This window comes from Balaenoptera physalus, assembly GCF_965194825.1.
Source record: "Balaenoptera physalus genome assembly, chromosome: 19".
Lineage (NCBI taxonomy): Eukaryota > Metazoa > Chordata > Mammalia > Artiodactyla > Balaenopteridae > Balaenoptera > Balaenoptera physalus.
In genome coordinates this window covers 31,625,614-31,645,740 of record NC_138900.1, presented here as the reverse complement: position 1 = coordinate 31,645,740, position 20,127 = coordinate 31,625,614, and the positions used below count along the sequence as shown (strand labels likewise).

Here is a 20,127-nt window from a genome sequence, read left to right as displayed (position 1 = left end):
GAACCTCAGATTTATAGCCAGTCCGTCAGAATCATGTGACAACCTGGACTCGTGTTTGGCATCTGAAGTGGAGGCCAGTCTCCTGGGAGTAAGCCCTCAACCTTCAGAATCGGATGCTGTCTCTGGGTAGATGGTGTCATAATTGAGTTGAATTGTAGGACACCCAGCTGATGTTTGAGAATTGCTGGTGGTGTGGGGGGAAAAAAAGACCCACATGTTGGAATTGGTATCATAATTGTTATTCCAGAAAATAGATGCAGGGAACTTCCCTGGTGGTCCAGTGGTTAAGACTTTGCCTTCCAATGCAGGGGGTGCGGGTTTGATCCCTGGTCGGAGAGCTAAGATCCCGCACGCCTTGCAGCCAAAAAAACAAATCATAAAGCAGAAGCAGTATTGTAACAAATTCAATAAAGACTTTTAAAATGGTCCACGTCAAAAAAATTTTTTGATTAAAAAAAAGAAAATAGATGCAAAAATCCTTAAAGTATTAGCCAATCTAATCCAGCAATATATAAGAAGTATAATACACTTAAATAATCACAGCCAAGTGTGGTTTATCCCAGGAATGCAAGGCCAATTCAACATTTGAAAAATCAGTGTAATTCATTATATAAATTAAGAAGGAAAGCTACATGATTATCTCAATCTGTTAAAAAATCAACACCCATTCATGATAAAAAAAATCAGAGAAATAAAAATAGAGTGGAACTTCTGTAACCTGATAAAGGGTGTCTACCAAAATCTACAGATGACACCATACTTAATGGTGAAAAGCTGAATGCTTTCTCCCTCAAAATCAGCAACAAGGTAACTCCCATTTAACACCATATTGGAAGTTGTAGACAGTGCATAATGGCATACAGAAAACTATTTTTGAAAGATGACATGATTATGTAAAAAAATTAACAGGAAATATACTCTCAAAAAACTCCTGGAACAAATCAGTTTAGCAAGGTTGTAGGATAAAAGACCAATAGACAAATATCAATTGTATTTTTTATATATACAGTTGATCCTTGAACAACACGAGTTTGAAGTGCACAGGTCCACTGATACATGGATTTTTTTTTTTTTAGGGTAAATACCTACTACTATACCATCCATGGTTGGTTGAATCCACAGGTGCAAAACCAAGGATATGGTGGGCTGACTATAAAGTTATGCATGGATTTTTGACTGCAAGGAGGGTCAGTGCCCCTAACTCCCATGTTGTTCAAGGGTCAACTATACTATCTAGTTCAACATTTGAAGAATGAACAATTGGAGTTCAAAATTAAGAAAGCAGCAGTACCATTTAAAATAGCACTTCCCCCCCCCCAAAAAAAATAGGCACAGCATCTGTAAACTGAAAACCTGCAGAACCCTGATGAAAGAATTCAAAGAAGACCTAAATAAATGGAGATATATACTATGTACACCTGTTGATGGACTCAGTACTGTTAACATCAGTTCTTCTAAAATAGATCTATATAAATGAACACAGTTGAAATTAAAACCCCCACTATATTTTTGCAAATGTCAACAGACTGTTTCTAGAGTATAATGAAAAGGCAAGGAATTACAAGAGCCAGAACAATTTTGAAAAAGTACAAAGATGGAAGACTCACTACCTGATTTCGGGAATTTAAATCTTCAGTAATCAAGACAGTGTGGTACTAACAAAAGGACAGACACATAGATCAGTGGAACAGAATAGAGCCCAGAAAAGGATTCATTCAAATACAGTTAATTGATGTTTTTTACAGAGATACAAAGTCAGTTCAATGGAGAAAGCATAGTCTAGTCTTTTAACAAATGGTGCTAGAACAATTGGATTACCCATATTTCAAAAAGAAAAAAAATTTGACCTATACCTATATCTTAATATCTTATATAAAAACAACTATATTGCAAAACTTTTAGAAGAAAACATAGGCAAAATCTCTGACTTTGGGTTCGAGAAAGAGTTCTTCGATATGACATCAAAGGAGAATCCATAAAAGAAAATCTTATAGATTGGACTTCATTAAAATTAAAGCTTTTTCTCTGTGAAAGACATTGTTGAGTGAAAAGAAAAGGCACTAAGAGGAAATATTTGTAAATCGTTTGTCAAAAGAATTCTTTAACCCAGAACTCAAAACGCAACAATAAGAAAAGTACCCAATTTAAAAATGAGCAGAAGATTGGAACAGACACCTCATCAAAGAAGATTTAGACATTTCAAAACTGCAAATTAAAACAACAATGGGATAGCTCTATACCTCTATTAAAATAACTAAATTTTAAAAACGACAATACCAGGTGCTGGGAACTATGTAGAGCAACTGAGAATCTAATAACACTCCTGGTAGGAATGCAAAATAATATAGCCATTTTGGAAAACAGCTTGATGATTTCTTATAAAGTTACCATGTGATTCAGCAGTCTCCTGGCTGGGTACCCAGGAGAAAGAAAAATATGTTTACACACAAAGAACATGGATGTGAATGTTCATGGTAGCTTTATCCATAATGAACAAAAACTGGGAACAGTTTAAGTGTTCCTCAGTTGTTAATAAAGTTTGGTACATCTATGTAGTGAAAAGTATTCAGGAATAAAAAGAGATGAACTATTGATGATGCAGTAGCATGGAAGAATCTCAAATGCATTGTGCTAATCAAAGAATCTAGACTCAGATTACTGTGATTTTATTTGTATAAAATTTTTACTTAGGACTTCCCTGGTGGTCCAGTGGTTAAGAATCCGCCTGCCAATGCAGGGGACATGGGTTCAATCCCTGGTCCAGGAAGATCCCACATGCCGCAGGGCAACTAAGCCCGTGTGCCACAACTACTGAGCCTGTGCTCTAGAGCCCATGAGCCGCAACTACTGAGCCCGCGCGCCACAACTACTGAAGCCTGTGCACTCTGGGGTCCGCAACAAGAGAAGCCATCGCAATGAGAAGCCCATGCATCGCAACGAAGAGTAGCCCCTGCTCACCGCAACTAGAGAAAAGCCCATGTGCAGCAATGAAGACCCAGCACAGCCCAAAAAAATTTTTATTTATATGGGAAAGGTGGAATGACAGCAAAAGGCCATTGGTCACCAGGAAACAAGATTGGAGATGGATTTCGACTGCTGAGGAGCAGCAGGAGAGAATTTGGGGGGTGATGGAACTTCTTGATTATGGTGGCTGTCGCTTGACTTGCATTTGTCAGAGGATTTTATTATATATTACTTGAGACGTGACTGAATGTCTTGTTGTGACCAAGTGTCAGCAAAGATTGAGGAACTGAAATTCTCTTAACTTACTTTGGAAGAATAAATTGCTACAGCCACTTTGGAAAGTCATTTGGCATGCTCTGGTAAAGCTGAAATTTGTTATGTCCTACAATACAGCAACCCTGCTTCTAGATAAATACCCAGATACTCATCGTATGAGAGCATAACAAGAGTACAAGAATGTTTACAGCAGTATTTAATATTTTAAAAAGTGGAAGCAAGCTAAATGTCCAAAAGGAAAATGGATAGTGACTCATTTCTACAGTTGATCCAAGATTTTAAAATATACAAAAAAGTAAAGTATACAAAAAATACTATATATTTTTACAGATACATAAATTTAAAAATCTAAAAATGTACATAGGAATTATAAAAATTATACTTATGATGGAATGTGTAGGAAAGATAATGGGAACATAGAAGGCTTTAGCTGTACAGTTGACACTTCAACAACACGGGCTAGGGCTACCAACCTGCTTGCAGTTGAAATTCTGAGTATAACTTTATAGTCAGCCCTCTGTATCTGAGGTTCCGCATCCTCAGATTTAACCAACTACAGACTGTGTAGTACTGTAGTATATATTTATTGAATAAAACCCATATAAGTGGACTTGCACAGTTCAAACCCACGTTGTTCAAGGGTCAATTGTACACAGAATTGAACGGCACAGGTTCACTTATATAGAGATTTTTTCAATAAATATTACAGTACTACACAATCTGCAGTAGGTTGGATCTATAGATGCAGAAGCACAAATACAAAGGGCTGAATATGGGACTTGAGCATCTGCAGATTTTGGTATCCAGATCTGGTCCTTTCTAGGACCAGTTCCCCATGGATACTGAGGGATGAATGTACAGAGGTGGGGTTTTTTGACCATATATAATAGTTAAGTATTTAAATGCTTAAGTGAAATTAATACTTTAGATCTTGCTCTTTCTTGAAATACTTCGTGAAGAAATGATTCTATATTCATAAGTTTTTTAGGAGTGTGACCTAGAATGTTGAATAGTAGAGAATGTTACTTTTTATTAATAAAAGTCGATTTTTTAAAGTTAACATAAAAAATACTGTTCACAGTTGACATGGAAAGTGGATCAAGGGACTTCCCCGGTGGCGCAGTGGTTAAGAATCTGCCTGCCAGTGCAGGGGACACGGGTTCAAGCCCTGGTCTGGGAAGATCCCACATGCCATGGAGCAACTAAGCCCGTGTGCCACAACTACTGAGCCTGCGCTCTAGAGCCCACAAGCCACAACTACTGAGGCTGCATGCTCTATGGCCCGTGAGCCACAACTGCTGAGCCTGCGTGCCATAACTACTGAAGTCCACACGCCTAGAGCCTGTGCTCTGCAACAAGAGAAGCCACTGCAGTGAGAAGCCCTCGCACCACAACGAAGAGTTGCCCCCGTTCACTGCAACTAGAGAATGCCCATGTGCCGCAACGAAGACCCAATGCAGCCAAAAATAAATTTATTTTGTAAAAAGTGGGTCAAATTTTTAAAATTGTGTTAAATAAGAAAGTAAGCAGATGATTTTAAGTACTTTAAAAGAAAAAATAGGAAAGACCACCATAACCCTTGAGTACTCAAAATGGGGTAAACTAGTTAATGGGTGATGTTGAAGAAATATTCACTTATATATACCAATGAAGTCATTGGTGTTTGAGTATGTAAGCAGTGTTTTAGTCTGTTTTTATCAGTGGCCTTTCCATAAAAATAACAGCTTTCTGAGGATTTCATTGCATTTCTTTTGGGGCCTTTGGAGGCTCTAATAAAAAGCATTTTTTTCCCCACTGGAGTTATGAACCAGTTGAGAACATGGAGATTCAGACTAGCCCCTTTATTACACTAAAGGCTAGGGGAAACAGCTTAGTGAGAGAATCAAACTAGACTTGCTAATTCCCTACCCACTAGGTCCACCTCCTACCTCAGCCTAGACTGGACCTCCCCATCCAGGGAAAGTGCATCTGCAGAAGAGACCCACTTACCCAGGTCACTGTTTCTCGTACTCGCTGGTCCAGGGAAAGAGGGAAGGAAAAAGGGACCAAATTCCCCCCCATCCAAGTGACTCTCTCCACTTCCCTGGGGAGGGAATAGGAGTGGGTAAGAGGCCAGGAGTATTTATGTTTAGTAAAAGATCTCGTCTTCTGCAATCTAGGTGAGAGAAGAGTGGTTTTTGTCCCCCTCCACCCATTGCAACTTGTCAGCCTCATATTGTTAGAAATATTTTCTGAAGATCAGTTGAATTAAACTAAATTAACTTCAGTATTTAACTGTATTCACAATAGAAAAGAATGTCATTCTTGTCATATGACTTGCCTTAAAACCTTGACTTTTAAAAGTTATATATTTAAAGAGCATTTACTATGGCCTTATACAAGTACCATGTTTCTTCAGTTTAAAAAAAAAAAAAGTAAATACTTCAGACTTCTTGATTATTTTCCTGGTATTTAGCTCTACCAAACTAGGTTTTATAGTCACTAGTCACTTTTTCATTAATTGCTCTCAGCAAGAATTGTACTGGATAGAATTAGCATGTGATACGCTCATTAGAAGACGGTACAATCTAATGGAGAAGACAAATAATTACAGTAGTAGTGATACTGCCAGAGAACCATGGGCAGTATGTTTTGGTTATATGAATGATGAAGAAAGTATTGAAAACAAATGATATATTTTAAGCAAACATATTGCTTCTGTGTTAAAATATATTTTTGGAGGTTTTATGAAATTTTGAAATGGAAATCCATTACCGGTGATTTTCCACCAGTCTCTTGAAAGTGGCTAATTGGTCATTTCAAATAAGCCAAAGTTACTAGTCAAAATTTAACTCTGAGCTGTATTTTTGAGTTTTTGTTCTTAGTTTTATGTCATCAAGGTATTTTAGGGGGAAAAATATCTGACATTTTTGTTTTATGAAGCCCTTTACAATAAAGAATGGGTGTGGCATCATACTGCTACCTCCGAGATAGCAACCAGCAGGTGAATACCCACTAGATGTCTCCAATGGCAATCAAAGTCTTTATTCTTCATTCACTAAAATATTATTTTAATTGTAGAGTCACCTGTGAACAACTAGAGCCAAAAGGTGAACTGTGTATGAGAGAGTATGTTGTGTGTGTGTGCCTGCACACATAGAAGGCATCCCAGGGAATGGGAAGAACGTACACTTTAAGAGTCAGAGCAACCTAGGTTCAAATCCTCGCCCTAAGTAACCTTGGGCAAGTTCCGTAATCCCTGTGAGCCTTAATTTCCTCCCAGCCCATAAAGAATAATACCTATTTCATTCTGTTCTTTTGGAGATTATACTCAAGGTCTTTCTAAGCCTACAATCTAATGGAACTCTTCAAATGAGAATGGGTCAGGCACATTTTAAGAATAACTTACTGCCAGGTAGCAAGCTGCCTATAAAATTTGAGGAAGGGGGATACTAAGCAAAATAGAAAACTATAATAGTGCTTATTTTGGAACTCCAGTTTAAATCATTCTGACTGAAAATGTAGAAATTGTTAATTTATGGAGTAAAATCTTAAAACCACTTAAATGTGCAACAGTGAGATAGTGGGTAAATAAATGACAAGACATCATGGGAATGATTACAGTTATGAAGAGTACAGATAAGTTTTGATGTGTTACAGCAAAAGCAGGGTGTGTGTATCTTACAATTAAACTTAGGTTTTGAAAATGTGAAGAGCGACTTCCCTGGTGGTGCAGTGGTTAAGAATCCACCTGCCAATGCAGGGGACATGGGTTCGATCCCTGATCTGGGAAGATCCCACATGCTGTGGAGCAACTAAGCCCGTGCATCACAACTACTGAAGCCCGCACGCCTAGAGCCCACGCTCCGCAACAAGAGAAGCCACCACAATGAGAAGCACGGGCCCTGCAACGAGAGTAGCCTGTGCACGCAGCAACGAAGACCCAACACAGCCAAAAATAAATAAGTAAATAAATTTTTTTAAAAATGTGAAGAAAAACTGAAAAAAGTTTATCATGATAATTGTTAGAGTAATAGAATTATGGTTCTTTTATTTTCCCAGTTTGTCAGTACCACGAGTTTGCTTTTATAACAAGGAAAATATGTAAGATAGTCATGCTTTCGTGGAGCAAAAAATTTCTTCTCTTTACAGACAAAACACAAACGTTAGGTTCCTTAATGCTTGGTTTCATTATTAAGACAACCAAAGAAACAGACCATTAGTCTTAGTTCTTTTACCTACTTAGGCATCATCCTTTTAGCTACTGTTTTTCTGTCAGGTGTTATAACTCAATGCAGTCTTAACTTACATATTAATTGGATAATAGAACTAGAAAATTTAATGTATCTTTTTAAAAGCACTGTTTTTCTTTGTTTTAATGTTACAGATTTATTTGAGGTTCCTAGATTATCAAATGGAGCACTCGAATGAATGCAAGAGAAACTTCGTTGCAGTCTACGATGGGAGCAGTTCTATTGAAAATCTGAAGGCCAAGTTTTGCAGCACTGTGGCCAATGATGTAATGCTTAAAACAGGAGTTGGGGTGATACGGATGTGGGCTGATGAAGGTAGTCGGCTTAGCAGGTTCAGAATGCTCTTTACTTCCTTTGTGGAGCGTAAGTAAATAATTCCTATAGCATTGAGATCTTTTACTTAATCATTTATTCAGAATACAATTATGGAGCATTTCCTTTAGACAAGGACTGCTAGTCATAGAATGCAGAAGTAACTAGGTCTTAGTATGTATTCTTAAGGAACTGACTGTCATGTGTGAAAAAAGACATGGTAATGCATAAGTTGAAACACTACCTATTATAAAGATACAAACATATGATAGGGAGTGCAAAAAATAGAGACTTCTCTCAAGATTTTCAAAATTAAAAATACTTATCAGTAGTATGAATTCAGCTTGGTGAATAATTGTGAATCCACCAAACCATGTTCCCCAAAGATTTAGATTGACTGTTTTTTTTTAAAACTTTTAAAGTAATTTTAAGCTTATAGAAAGTTGTAAAAATAGTAGAGTTCTCCTGTGCCCTTCACTCAGATTCCCTTAATGTTAACATCTTACAAAACCGTAGTAAAACTGAATATTAACACTGATGGAATATTATTAACCAATATAGAGACCTTACTGAGAAATCAGTAGTTTTCCATTAATGTCCTTTTCTGATCCAGGATCCCACATTGCCTTTAATTGTCATGTCTCCTTTAGTCTCTTCCATTTGTGACACTTCCTCAGTCTTTAATGACCTGGATGCATTTGAAGAGCACTGGCCAGCTACTTAGTAGAATGCCCATTGATTTAGGTTTGTCCGATGTTCTCTCATGGATTCAATTGAGGTTATGTATTTCTGTCAAGAATACCATAGAAATCACATTCCACCTGTCTCAGTACATCATACCAGTGAGGTAGGGTACATAATGTGCTTTGCCTTACACTAACTTGGATCACTTCCTTAAGGTACTGTCTGCCACATTTCTCTGCTATAAACAATAATTTTTCCTTTCTAATTAATAAGTTTCTTTGAGAGTATGCAAATATCCTTTTGCTCACTAATTTTAGCATCTGTTAATGACTTCTGCCCGTAATAGTTATTGCTGCACTATTTACCTAATGGTGGTTTTCTGTTTCCATCATTCCTTCTACACTTAATTATAATTCTGTGAAAAAGAGCTGTTCTTTTTCCTTCATTGATTTATTCAGTTATTTGTGTCAGTATGAGCTCATGAACATTTATTTTACTCTATTATTTTATATATAATATATATATATGTTACTCTGTAATAAAAGTTACTTTATTGCTCAGAGTCCCAGCTTTGGCCATTGGGAGCTCCTTCAGGTTGCCTCCTGTACTCTTTGGATAAGCCCATTATTTTTTTTAATCACTTCCTTACTTTCTGTTCCGCAGGCTGAACCAGGCTCAACTTGTGTTTTCCTTGCCCGAGCCTTAGAACCAACCATGTTTCCAAAAAGCCCTTTCCTTCTCTTCTAGTGAGAAATCTGGCTCTAATTATCCATGGTATATTTATTTGTTCAATCCTAGGATACACATAAAGTAATTTTAGGATTGCTAACCCATATCCCTGTTAGAAATTTCCTAACAGAGTTCACTATTTGTGTGCAGTTCTTTTTATCTTGAGCCATGCTGTCAAAATATGGTGTTTCATTTACTTACATTAGTTGTCTTCCTCTCTCCTTTCCGTGTGGTTCATCTGTAGTACACTTAGGTTCATTTGTGACTGTTGTGACTGTTTATATTTTGTTTTGTGTCCCCCCGCCCTCATCATGGTTACTTTAAATTGTTTTTATTTTCGGAGTACCTAGAATATTGCCATTATTCAAAGAGAGCTCTACAAAAAGATACACTCAAATATTGTTCCTTTCTCACCTCTCCTGTGCCAGTCCCACCCCCCAATTCTCTGCACTCCATTCCTACCAACTCTCTGCTGGTAACTAATCACATTAGTCCCTGGTGTATCCATCATGCATTTCTTTTTACACAAAAAAGCTGATACATGTGTATTTTCTCATAGCTTCTTTTTTCTTACATGAGGAGAAGCATATTATACTCTTTGCACTTTGCTTCTTTCACTTAACAGTATATGCTGGAAATCACTCCATATCAGTTCATAGAGATCATCTTTATTATTTACAACTCCATAGTTATTGGGTTGGCCAAAAAGTGCCTTTGCTTTTTAAGTAAAAATAAAAGACACATTTTTCATTTTCACCAAGAGCTTTATTGAACAACATATTCATCCTTTTGTTCCACTACCTTCTGCCATTTTTCAGGCAACTTCATAATTCCATCTTCCCAAAATTTTTTATCTTTTTGAGCAAAGAACTGTTCCTGGTGCCTTTTACAGTCTTCCAGGGAATTGAAAGTTTTTCTATTCAGAGAATTTTGTAAAGACCTAAATAAATGGAAATCCGAAGGTGCAATGTCTGATGAATGCGGTGGATGAATCAGAACTTCCCAGCCAGGCTGTAACAGTTTTTGCCTGGTCATCAAAGAAACACGCAGTCTTGGCGTTATCCTGATGGAAGATTATGCATTTTCTGTTGACTAATTCTGGATGCTTTTCGTCGAGTGCCGCTTTCATTTGGTCTAATTGGGAGCAGTACTTGTTGGAATTAATCGTTTGGTTTTCTGGAAGGAGCTCATAATAGAGGACTCCCTTCCAATCCTACTGTATACCCAACATCACCTTCTTTGGATGAAGACCAGCCTTTGCTGTGGTTGGTAGTGGTTCATTTCGCTTGCCCCACAGTCTCTTCTGTTCCACATTATTGTACAGTATCCACTTTTCATCGCTCATCACAATTTGTTTTAAAAACGGAACGTTATCATTACGTTCAAGTACAGAATCACATGCGGAAATACAGTCAAGAAGGTTTTTTTCGCTTAGCTTATGTGGAACCCAAATGTCAAAGCGATTAACATAACCAGGCTGGTGCAAATGATTTTCAGTGCTTGATTTGGAATATTTTGAGTATGTTGGCTATCTCCCGCATTGTATAACATTGATTGTTCTCAATTAATCTCTCAATTTGATCACTGCAACTGGTCTACCGACTGTGGCGCATCGTCCAGCGAGAAATCTCCAGCACAAAACTTCACTGCTTTTGACATGTTCGATCAGTCACAGCACCTTCTCCATACACTGGCACAAATCTTTTTTTGCATTTCAGTTGCGTTTTTACCTTTCTTGAAATAATAAAGCATAATATGCCAAAAATGTTGCTTTTTTTCTTTCATCTTCAATATTAAAATGGCTACACAAAAATTCACCAATTTTGTTAAGTCTTTTTTTAAATGCACACTGATATGACAGCTGTCACAGTCTAACAAAATTGTTTCAAATGAAGTTAAAGACAACTAAGTGCTACTAGAGCCATCTTACAGAAAAAAATGAACCTTTTTGCCAACCCAGTAGTACATTGTGTGTACATACTTTATTCAGTCATTCAGTTTATGGGCATATGGGTTATTTACAGTATTTTGCAATTACAAGCATACTGTTAACAATGAATAATGTTATGCACATGTATTTTCATATTCTTGGAGGTATATCCTCTGGATAGATTCCTAGAAGTGGGATTACTGATGTAAAAGGATGTAAATCTTTCATAGTTTGCCAAATACCCTTCCGTTATGATAAAATGCACCCTCAGCCATTTTTAAGTGTACAATTCAGTGGCACTAAGTACATTCACAGCATCGTACAACCATCACCACTATCCATTTCTGGAACTTATGTAACATCCCAAATTGAAACTCCATACCCATTAAATAATAATTCCCATGCCCCTATTCCCCCAACCCCAGGTAACCTCTATTCTGCTTTCTATCTCCATGAATTTCCCTATTCTAGGTACCTCATATAAATGGAATATTTGTCCTTTTGTATCTGACTTATTTTACTTAGCATAACGTTTCTAAGAATTTCAATCCTTTTTAAGGCTGAATAATATTCCATATGCGTATAATACCACATTTTTATTTATCCTTTCATCTGTTGATGAACAATTGAGTTGTTTCTACTTTTAGGCTATTATGAATAAAGCTGCTATGAACGTTAGTATACAGTTATCTCTTTGGGTCTCTGCTTTCAGTTCTTTGCAGTATATACTATGCCTAGAAGTAGAATTGCTAGATCATATGGATATTCTATGTTTAAATTTTTAAGGACCACCAACTGTTTTCACAGCTGTGCCATTTTACATTCCCTCCAGCAATGCAGCAGGGTTGGTCCCCATCCTCACCAAAACTTCTTATTTTTTGTTTTTTTGTTAATAGCCATCCTAATGGCTATAAAGTGTGATTTTTTTTTTTCATTGTGATTCCAATTTGTATTTCCCTAATGATGAGTGATGTTGAGCATCTTTTCACGCTTCTTGGCCATTTGTATACCTTCTTTGGTGAAATGTCTAAAGGCATACCTCATTTTGCACTTCACTTAATTGCACTTCACAGATACTGCATTTTCTACACGTTGAAGGTTTGTGGCTACCCTGCGTTGAGCAAGTCTATCAACGCCATTTTTTCAACAACATTTTCTCACTTCATGTTTCTGTGTTAACATTTTAGTAATTCTCATAACATTACAAACTTTTTCATTATTATGTTTATTATGGTGATCTGTGATCAGTGATCTTTGATGTTACTGTTGCAAAAAGATTATGACTTGCTAAAGGCTCAGATGGTGGTTAGCATTTTTTAGCAATAAAATATTTCTGATTAAGGTATGTACATTGTTTTCTTAGACATAATGCTATTACATACTTAATATAATACAGCATAGTGTAAAAATAACTTTTATATGCAGTGGGAAACCAAAAACTTTATATAACTCGCTTTATTGCAATATTTGCTTTATTGTGGTGGTCTGGAAGTGTGGTATGCCTGTATTTAGTGCTTTACTCAGTTTTTGACTTGGTTGTTGGTTTTTTGTTAAGTTGTAGAAGTTCTTCATGTATTCTAAATATTAATCTCATCAGATATATGATTAGCAAGTATTTTTTCACATTCTTTGCATTATCTTTTCACTGTCTTGATTGTGTACTTTGAGATACAAAAGTTTGATGTAGTTCAATTTGTCTATTTTTTCTTTTTTTTGTCTGTGCTTTGGGTGTCATAATCCAGAAATCATTGCCAAAGACAACGTTACAAAGCTTTTCCTCTATGTTTTTTAATTTGGTAACAAGTTTTTTTATTGATTTATAACGTGTTTCATGTGTACAGTGTTATATTTTGATTTCTGTATACCCTACAGCATGCTCACCACCAAAGTTTAGTTTCCATCTGTCACCATACAGTTGACCCCCTTTACCCATTTGCCCTCCCCACCCCCCATAACTACTACTCTGTTCTCTGTATCTGTGGTTTTGGTTTGGTTTGGTTTGATCTGTTCTTTGTTTGTTTGTTTGTTTCTTTGTTTATAATCCACATATGAGTGAAATCATATGGTATTTGTCTTTCTTCATCTGACTTATTTCACTTAGCGTAATACCCTCAAGTTCTATCCATGTTGTTGCAAATGGTAAGATTTCATCTTTTCTTATGGTTGAGTAGTATTCAATTGAATATATACATATATATATATATATATATATATGCCACATCTTCTTTATCCATTCATCCATCAGTAGGGCTTTTGTTCTTTCCATATCTTGGCTATTGTAAATAATGACTTGATGAACACAGGTGCATAAATCTTTTCAAATTAGTCTTATTCTTTGGATAAATACCCAGAAGTGGGATAGCTGGATCATATGGTAGTTCTGGTTCTTAATTTTTTGACAAATCTCCGTACTATTTTCCATAATGGCTGTAACAATTTACATTTTTTCAACACTGTATGAGGGTTCCCTTTTCTTCACATCCTCTCTAACATTTATTATCTCTTGCCTTTTTGATAATAGCCATTCTGATTGGTGTGAGGTGATATCTCATTGTTGTTTTGATTTGCATTTCCCTAATAATTAGTAATGTTGAGCATTTTTTCATGTGCCTGTTGGCCATTTGTATATCTTCTTGGGGAAAATGTCTGTTTAATACCTCTGCCCATTTTTTAAATCCAGTTGTTTGTTTTTTGTTGTTGAGTTGTATGAGTTATTTCTATTATTTTGGATATTAACCCCTTCTTGGATATATGATTTGCAAATATCTTCTATTCAGTAGGTTGTATTTTCATGTTGTTAATGGTTTTCTCTCCTGTACAAAAGCTTTTTAGTTTGATTTAGTCTCACTTTATATTTTTGCTTTTATTTCCCTTGCCTGAGGAGACATATCCAGAAAAACGTTGCTAAGACCAAGATCAAAGAGTGTACTGCTTATTTTCGTCAAGGAGTTTTATGGTTTCAGGTCTTACATTCAAGTATTTAATCCAATTGGAGATGATTTGTGTGTGTGGTGTGAGTTAGTGGTCTAGTTTCATTCTTTTGCATGTAGCTGTCCAGTTTTCCCAGTGCCATTTATTTAAGAGACTATTCTTTCTCCATTGTGTGTTCTTTGCTTCTTTGTTGTAAATTACTTGTTCATATATGTGTGGGTTTATTTCTGGGCTCTCAGTTCTGTTCCATTAATCTCTGTCTGTTTTCTACAAATAACATGCTATTTTGAATACTATAGCTTTGTAATATAATTTGAAATCAGGGAGTGTGATACCTCCAGCTTTGTTCTTTTTTCTCAGCATAGCTTTGACTATTTGGGGTCTTCTATGTTTCCATATAAATTTTAGAATTTTTTGTTCTGTTTCTGTGAAAATGTCCTTGGGACATTTGATAGGGATTACATTGAATCTGTAGTTTGCTTTATGTAATATGGACATTTTAACAATATTAATTCTTCCAGTCCATGAGCACAGAATATATTTCCATTAATTTGTGTCTTCAGTTTCTTTCAACAGGTCTTATGGTTTTCAGTGTAGAGGTCTTACACCTCCTTAGTTAAGTTTACGCTTAAGTATTATATTCTTTTTGTTGTGATTGTAAATGGGATTCTTTTCTTAACTGCTCTTTCTGTTAGTTGGTTATTAGTGTATAGAAATGCACCAGATTGTTGAATATTAATTTTATACCCTGCAACTTTACTATATTCATTTATTAATTCCAAAAGGTTTTTGGTGAATTTTTAAAAAAATATTTATTTATTTATTTGGTTGCACTGGGTCTTAGTCGTGGCTTGCCAGCTCCTTAGTTGCAGCATGCATGTGGGATCTAGTTCCCTGACCAGGGATCGAACCCAGGCCCCATGCTTGGGAGCGCAGAGTCTTAACCCCTGTGCCACCAGGGAAGTCCCTGAATTTTATTTATTTATTTTTATTTATTTATTTGGCTGCATTGGGTCTTCGTTGCTGTATGCGGGCTTTCTCTAGTTGCGGCGAGCGGGGACTACTCTTTGTTGAGGTGCGTGGACTTATTGCGGTTGCTTCCCTTGTTGCAGAGCATGGACTCTAGGCACGCAGGCTTCAGTAGTTGCAGCATGCGAGCTCAGTAGTTGTGGCACATGGGCCCTAGAGAGTGCGGGCTTCAGTAGTTGTGGCATGCGGGCTCTAGGGCATGCGGGCTTCAGTAGTTGTGGCGCACGGGCTCAGTAGTTGTGACTTATGGGCTCTAGAGTGCACGGGCCTCAGTAGTTGCAGTGCCTGGGCTCTAGGGCACGCAGGTTTCAGTAGTTGTGGTGCGTGGGTTCAGTAGTTGTGGCTCGTGGGCTCTAGAGTGCAGGCTCAGTAGTTGTGGTGCACAGGCTTAGTTGCTCCATGGCATGTGGGATCTTCCCAGACCAGGGCTCGAACCCATGTCCCCTGCATTGGCAGGTGGATTCTTAACCACTGTGCCACCAGGGAAGTCCCTGGTGAATTTTTTAGAGTATTCTATATATAAAATCATGTTATCCACAAATAGTTACAGTTTTACCTCTTCCTTTCCAATACGGATACCTTTTATTTCTTTTTCTTGACTAATTGCTCTGGCTAAGACTTCCAATACTATGTTGAATAAGAGTAGCGAGATTGGGCATCCTTGCCTTTTTCCTGATATTAGAGGAATAGCTTTAGGTTTTCATCGTTGAGTATGATGTTAGATGTGCATTTGTCATATATGGCCTTTATTATGTTTTTGGTACATTCCTTCTATACCTATTTTATTGAGAGTTTTTTGTCATAAATGGGTATTAAATCTTGTCAGATGCTTCTTCATCTATTGAGATAATCATATGGTTTTTATCCTTCAGTTTGTTCATGAGGTGTATCACATTGACTAATTTATGGATGTTGAACCACCCTTGCATCCCTAGGGTAAATCCCACTTGATCATGGTATATGATCCTTTTAATGTATGGTTTGCTAATATTTTATTGAGTATTTTTGCATCTGTGTTCATCAGAGATGAACCTATAATTTTTTTGTGGTGTCCTTGCCTGGTTTTGATATCAGGATAATGCTGACCTAGTAGAATGAGTAGGAAGTATTCCCTCTTCTTTAATTTGTTAGAAGAGATTGAGAGAAAGGTATTAAATCTTTGAATGATTGGTAGAATTCACATTGTAAAGCCGTCTGGTCCTGGACTTCTGTTTTGGGGGGAATTTTTGTTTACTGTTTCAACAACTTCACTAGAGATGAGTCTATTAAAATTTTCTATTTCTTTATGGTTCAGTCTTGTAAGGTTGGATATTCTAAGAATTTGTCCATTTCTTCTAGGTTGTCCAATTTGTTGTCATACAGCTATTCCTAATATTATCTTATAATCCTTTATATTTCTGTGGTATCCTTGTTATTTCTCCTTTTATCAGAGCCTTCTCTCTTTTTTTCGTGGTCTAGCAAACAGTTTGTCAATTTTATCTTTTCAAAGGACAAGCTCTTAGTTTCAATGATCTTTTCTATTGTCTTTTTGGTCTCTGTTTCACTTATTTCTGCTTTGATCTTCATTAGTTCTTTCCTTCTACTGACTTTGGGCTTCGGTCATTCTTCTTTTTCTGGTTCCTTTAGATGTAAGTTTGGATTTATTTGAGATTTTTCATGTTTCTCAGGGTAGGCCTGTATCACTATAACCTTCCCTCTTAGTATTGCTTTTGCTGCATCCCTATAGATTTGGTATGTCATATTTTCATTTTCGTTTATCTTCAGGTATTTTTAAATTTTTCCTTTGATTTTTTTGCTGATCTAACTCTTGTTCATTAGCATTTGTTTAGTCTTCACAAATTTGTGATTTTTCCACTTTCTTCTTGTAGTTGATATCTGATTTCATAGTGTTGTGCTCAGAAAAGATACTTGATATGATTTCATTCTTAAATTTGCTGAGATTTGTTTGTGTCCCAACATATGGTCTATCCTTGAGAATATTTCATGTGCACTTGAGAAGAATGCATTTGGATAGAATGTTTTGTACAAATCTATCAAGTCCTTCTGGTCTAACTTTTCATTTAAGTGTACTTTTCCTTGTTGACTTTTTGTCTGGATGATCTATCCTTTGATGTATGTGGGGTGTTAAAATCCCCTATTTTGGTGTTGCTGTCAATTTCTCCCTTTAGGTCTGTTAATAATTGCTTTATATAATTTGGTGCTCCTATGTTAGCATATATATGAATAACTTACATCTTCTTGATGAATTGTCCCCTTTATCATTATATAATGTCCATCTTTGTCTCTTGTTACCTTTTTTGGTTTGAAGTCTGTTTTATCTGATATGAGTATGGCTACACCTGATTTCCATGGCTGTCATTTGCTTGGAGTATCATCTTCTATCCCTTCACTTTGAGCCTATGTTTGTCTTTAAAGCTGAGTGAGTCTTCTGGAGGCAGCATATAGATGGGTCTTGCTTTTTAATTCGTCCAGCCACTCTGTGCCTTTTGATTGGTGAATTCAGTCCATTTACATTTAGGGTGATTATTGATAAATGAGGACATAGTACTGCCATTTTATGTTGTGTTTTCTGGTTGGTCTATATCTCCATTGTGGTTTTTTCCTTGTGTTTCTGTCTGCCATTTTAGTTTGGTGATTTCCTAGTATGTTTTCTCAGTTTCCTCTGTTTTTATGTTTTGTTGTTCCCATAAGGTTTGTATAAAACATCTCATAGTTAAAATACTCTTTTTTTCTGTTGATAACATCTTGTTTTCATTTGTCTATATGAGTCCTGACCTTTTCCTTCTCCCCTTTTGTGTTTTAGATGTCCCAATTATTCCTTTTTATGTTGTGAGTTTGTTACCAAATTGAAGTAGCTATAGTTTTTTTTACATTTTTTTTTCCTTTAAACCTTATGCTATGATCAAGTGTTTAACAACCTATTCTGATATAGAGTTGCAATTTTCTGATTCTGTCTATCTATCACCTTACTCAAAGTTTTGTATACTTTTGCCTTTTCATTTCAGGTAGAAGAGCTCCTTCCAACATTTTTGTAAAGCAGGTCTAGTGTTGATCAACTCCCTTAGGTTTTGTTTGTCTGGGGAAAAGCCTATATTTCTCCTTCATATCTGAATGATAATTTTGTTGGAAAGAGTATTCTTTTTTTTTTTAATTAATTAGTTAATTAATTAATTAATTTATTTATTTATTTATTTATTTATGGCTGTGTCGGGTCTTCGTTTCTGTGCGAGGGCTTTCTCTAGTTGTGGCAAGCGGGGGCCACTCTTCATTGCAGTGCGTGGGCCTCTCACTATCACGGCCTCTCGTGTTGCGGAGCACAGGCTCCAGACGCACAGGCTCAGTAATTGTGGCTCACGGGCCCAGCTGCTCCGTGGCATGTGGGATCTTCCCAGACCAGGGCTCGAACCCGTGTCCCCTGCATCGGCAGGCAGATTCTCAACCACTTTGCCACCAGGGAAGCCCTGGAAAGAGTATTCTTGACTGACAGTTTTTGTCTTTCAATATTTTGAGTGGGTCATAACACCCTCCTGGCCTGTAGAGTTTCTACTGAGAAATCTGCTGATAGCTTGCTTAATGGGGGTTCCTTTGTAGGTTACCATCTTTTTTTCTCCTTGGATGCCTTTAAAATTCTTTCTTTGTCACTGAGTTTCAACAGTTTTAATATAATGTGTCTTGGAGAAGATCTTTCTGTATTGAGGTAATTAGATGTTCTTCTAGCTTCATGGACTTGTATGTACAGTTCCTTCCCCAGGTTTGGGAAGTTCTCAGCTATTATTTCTTTAAATAAACTCTCTGACCCCTTCTCCCTCTCTTCTCCTTCTGGGATACCCATTATCTTAACGTTGCCCTTCCTAATAGAGTTAGATAGTTCTCATAGAATTTCCTCATTTTTTGGTCTTAATTCTCTCCTTTTCTACCTGTTTCATTTCTAGATTTCTATCTTTGAGCTTCCATATGGTCTGCTCTCTTTCCAGTGCTTTCTTCATCTGATTTATTAAGTTCTTCGGCTCCAGAATTTCTGTTTGGTTTTTTTTAGAGTTTCAGTCACTTTGATACAGTATTACCTCTGTTCATTAAGTTTATTCCTGAGTACATTGAGCTGCCTTTCTGAGTTTTCTTGTAGCTGGTTGAGTTTCTTTGTGACGGCTAATTTGGATCCTCTGTCAGATCACATTATTTTGATACTTTAAGTTTGGTTTCTGGAGGACTTTCATTTTCTTTTTGTGATACGGTGTTGCCGTGGTTCCTCATTGTGCTTGATGAGTTGTTCCTCTGATCAAACATTTGAAGTAGCAAAGCTTTTTTCCCCCCAACTTGATTCTTTTTTTTTTTAAATTATTTATTTATTATTTATTTTGGCTGTGTTGGGTCTTTGTTTCTGTGTGAGGGCTTTCTCTAGTTGCGGCAAGCGGGGGCCACTCTTCATCGCGGTGCGCGGGACTTTCACTGTCACGGCCTCTCGTTGCGGGGCACAGGCTCCAGATGCACAGGCTCAGTAGTTGTGGTGCACGGGCTTAGTTGCTCCGCGGCATGTGGGATCTTCCCAGACCAGGGCTCGAACCCGTGTCCCCTGCATAATATTTATTTATTTAGGCTGCACCGGGTCTTAGTTGCAGCATGCAGGACCCTCGTTGCTGCGTGCGGGATCTTTTAGTTGCAGCATGCAGGCTTTCTTGTGGACTTCTTAGTTGAGGCATGCGGACTCCAAGTTGCAGCGTGCATGCAGGATCCAGCTCCCTGACCAGGGATCAAACCCGGGCCTCCTACATTGAGAGCACGGAGCCTTACCCACTGGACCCCGCCCCCCACCACCACTTGATTCTAAGGATTCAACAGGTTAGTAATTTGAGGCCTTTCTTTAGTTTTCCAGTAGGTGGCACTATAGCACGAGTTTTTGGTTTCTCTTATTGGAGCTGCCTCTGGTTATATAACATTTGAGGATCGGCAGTTTGTTCGTTGTCATCTTCTTTATTGTCATCGCTTGTGCCTCCAGGGTTGTTGGTGCCTTGCTGCTGTTGGCATTGCCACCTGGGGCACTGG

General features: G+C 37.2%; 1 protein-coding gene across 3 annotated transcripts in view; it reads left to right on the top strand.

The window, feature by feature from the left end:
• The window catches only part of NETO2 (neuropilin and tolloid like 2), a 73,469-nt gene that overhangs the window by 37,072 nt on the left and 16,270 nt on the right, over positions 1-20,127 (top strand). For all 3 annotated transcript variants that reach the window (XM_082437718.1, XM_082437717.1, XM_082437716.1), the window contains one exon: positions 7,607-7,835. In XM_082437718.1, the coding sequence (XP_082293844.1) occupies positions 7,607-7,835 (229 nt within the window). The remainder of the gene's footprint in view (positions 1-7,606; positions 7,836-20,127) is intronic.